This window comes from Limulus polyphemus, unplaced genomic scaffold, assembly GCF_000517525.1.
Source record: "Limulus polyphemus unplaced genomic scaffold, Limulus_polyphemus-2.1.2 Scaffold12876, whole genome shotgun sequence".
Classification (NCBI taxonomy): Eukaryota; Metazoa; Arthropoda; class Merostomata; order Xiphosura; family Limulidae; genus Limulus; species Limulus polyphemus.
The window spans coordinates 1-3,306 of NW_013678486.1; the positions used below are offsets into that span (position 1 = coordinate 1).

At 33.6% G+C, this 3,306-nt stretch overlaps 1 protein-coding gene across 1 annotated transcript in view; it reads right to left on the minus strand.

The window, feature by feature from the left end:
* Window positions 1-827: 827 nt before the first annotated feature.
* Window positions 828-3,306, minus strand: part of LOC106477114 (gamma-aminobutyric acid receptor subunit alpha-5-like) — a 6,956-nt gene continuing 4,477 nt past the window's right edge. The window contains exon 2 of the mRNA XM_013937711.2: window positions 828-1,243. Coding sequence (XP_013793165.2) covers window positions 947-1,243 — 297 coding nt within the window. The 3' untranslated portion in view covers window positions 828-946. The remainder of the gene's footprint in view (window positions 1,244-3,306) is intronic.

Sequence of the window (3,306 nt, forward strand, 5' to 3'; positions counted from 1 at the left end):
ACCAACGAATAGTGGGATTGACCGGTCACATTATAACGCCCCAAACTCCACCATGTCTTAAGTATGTTTGTTATAGCGCAAAGCTAAATAAAGTATGTTTGTTATAGCGCAAAGCTAAATAAAGTATGTTTGTTATAGCGCAGAGCTAAATAAAGTATGTTTGTTATAGCGCAAAGCTAAATAAAGTATGTTTGTTATAGCGCAAAGCTAAATAAAGTATGTTTGTTATAGCGCAAAGCTAAATAAAGTATGTTTGTTATAGCGCAAAGCTAAATAATAGCTACCTACACTCTCTTCACTACGGATAATCGAACCCCGGATTTTAAGGTTGTGAGTCTTCCAAATTATCGACCTCCTGAACAGTTAAGGACGCGTTTTAGTTACCAACAGTTTGACCAACTATTAAGGAGGAGCTCTATTTAACCCTATCTTTACAAATTCTTTGTACCCCTCCACTCGCAGAGACTTCGTAACTTATAACGCAAAAATTCGGGGTTCAATTTGTTCTGTAGGCAAAAACACCCATTGTGTGTTTTACAAAAAGAACACAATTATTTCTGGACAATCGCTAAAGACGTTCTCTAATTATCCATTAATCAACACGTTGCCATGCAGATTACGAGAGCGAGCCAATCGCATCAAATGTATATATAAAATGTGGAAATAGTTAAATATGAGGATTTATGAGTTGATGAAACAAATGTGTTCCTACTGAATGTCCGAAATGACTTAACGTGATGTATAGGCGACAGTAGCGAAAAGACATTCAGAAAAGAGTATATTACACAGCTACTAAACTAATATACATTCTTAGCCAAGGAAGTAAATATTAGATGTACTTATATAGTTAACACCACTAGGGAGGTTTGGTTGGTTATTTCCTTACATGTCCGGATGTTCTGTCAGGGTTGTGAAGACAGTCAAACGAACTTAAAGAAATAAGAAGTTACCATTCGACATTACTAAGAGAGGCATTAGTATCAGAAAAACCCACTTCCACTTTGGTTAAGAAGTAGCCCCAATAAACCGTGACAAAACTGGAAAATATAAACGGAAATACAACTCTTGACACTCTGTCCAGCGTTCCGCTTTTTGACTTTTCGTAAGATTTGTTCCGGAAACTTTTGCTGTCTAGGCTGGACTGTGTTGTGTTGTAGTCACTTCCACTTTCAATGACATCTAGGTTTGGTATGGATGGTTTGATATTCCATGCTTGTTCTGTATCAGCGTGTTTCGAACGTACCTATTTAAAAACAGCGTTATTTATATATTGGCATTTTATACTTATCAAACAATGAATATCTGGTAAGCTGCTGCCATCTATCGAAAAACTAATCAATTGCAATCCACAATAATTTTGAAAGACTTCACTCCGCCAATAATAGAAAAATCCCTGTTATTGTAGTTTTTTGTTACACTGATGACAGTCATATGTTTGTTTCTTTGGGACAGTAAAATCGACCAAAATACTTATAAGAAATCAAAACGCTATCATAATAACAAATACTGATTTATATACATATGTTATGCACACATACTGTAGATGATAAGAAGCTAGTTTCGTTATTGTTTTATCCAGTATATTTGTTTAACAACCTTTAAAAACTAGACAAGATATTCCATATTTATCCTTATACGTTATGCGATTTCTTTCCATTTCAGTTTTGATCTACAACATTAAAAGTTTAACTTTTTAAAGGTCCTTAAAGTAAGTATCAGCTTCTAACTCTAATTATAAATATTCTTAGAAATTTGTGTGTATTGTTACAGTTAGGTTACTTACAACTTCAAGATAATAAAACTAAAAGCTCTACAGTTACAATTTACAAAAGGTGTTTGTTATGTCAGCCATTGGAATTCAAAGGCCCGGCATGGCCAGGTGGTTAGGGCGCTCGACTCGCAATCTAAGGGTCGTGGGTTCGAATCCCCGTTACACCAAAGATGCTCGCTCTTTCAGCCGTGGGGGTGTTATAATGTGACGGTCAATCCCACTATTCGTTGGTAAATGAGTAGCCCAAGAATTAGCGGTGGGTGATGATGACTAGCTGCCTTCCCTCTAGTCTTACACTGCTAAATTAGGGACGGCTAGCGCAGATAGTCCTCGTGTAACTTTGCGCGAAATTTAAAACAAACAATCTTGAATTCAAAATGGTGGATTTGTATTTTTGCTTTATGAGGTAGAAAATATTTTTAAAGCAAATTTTATGAATTTGTATATAGAAAATAAGCATAGAAAAAAAACATTTTCATCCTTTTTTTAAAAATTTGGATATACGTAAATTAAAAAATCAATGAAATTGCATCCTGGTAAGCTATCATGGAGTTTTCTTTTCTGTCTATGTTGAGAAGAAGAAAACACTTCCAGACCATATTTATACAATAGATAATGGAAAGGAAATACAGTTATTTGAGTTGACACAAACCCCATGCAGAAGGCATTGTTTATTGAGGCGTTAATTTTTTTAACAAGGTCAACTTCCCAATAGGCCTATAATTTTATTAACATTTGTGAAGTATCGTTTCCAACTCTTGCTTTTATTTTTGTTTTTTATTCTTTTCCGTAAATTTACATTTTAATCCGTTAATTTGTTTTAAATAATCTTTTTATTGGTGTCTATTACAAAGTCTATATTGGTCACTTCTGCAATTAACTTTGATTAAATGTGGTTTAATATATCTTTGAAATATTAGTAGTGGTAAATACTTGTATAAATTTTTAGTCTGGAAGTTTTTGTTTTCTCAAAATACTTAAAAAAGGTATTGATAGAGTAGCAAATTATTGTACTGATACATTTTGAGTTTTTTTTAAACTAACATTTTATTAATTTTTAAGTTATACGTATTTAAGTTATATGTTTTATTCTCTATATTTCTATTTTTTTATAAAAAAAAATAATTATCACGTTTAAGCAATATACCTTACAAACCCGCCACCTGTAATTAAAGTTGATTCGTTAACAAATGAACCTAGACTTATTTGTTTGTTTGTAATTAAGCACAAAGCTACACAATGGGCTATCCGTGCTCTGCCTACCACTGGTATCGAAACCCGGTTTATAGCGTTGTAAGTCCACAGACGTGACGCTGTGTCACTGGGGGGCAAATACTCTTCGATATCGCTGATAACATGTAAGCTAATAGCGGTATCTCTGTTGTTGTGTAAGCTAATAGCGGTATCTCTGTTGTTGTGTAAGCTAATAGCGGTATCTCTCTTGTTGTTTTTTTGTTTACCTTATGAGACTCAAACTTTCTCGTGTTTAAATTTCCCAAAGTATCTTCAAACACATTTTGTAAATATTATTTGAG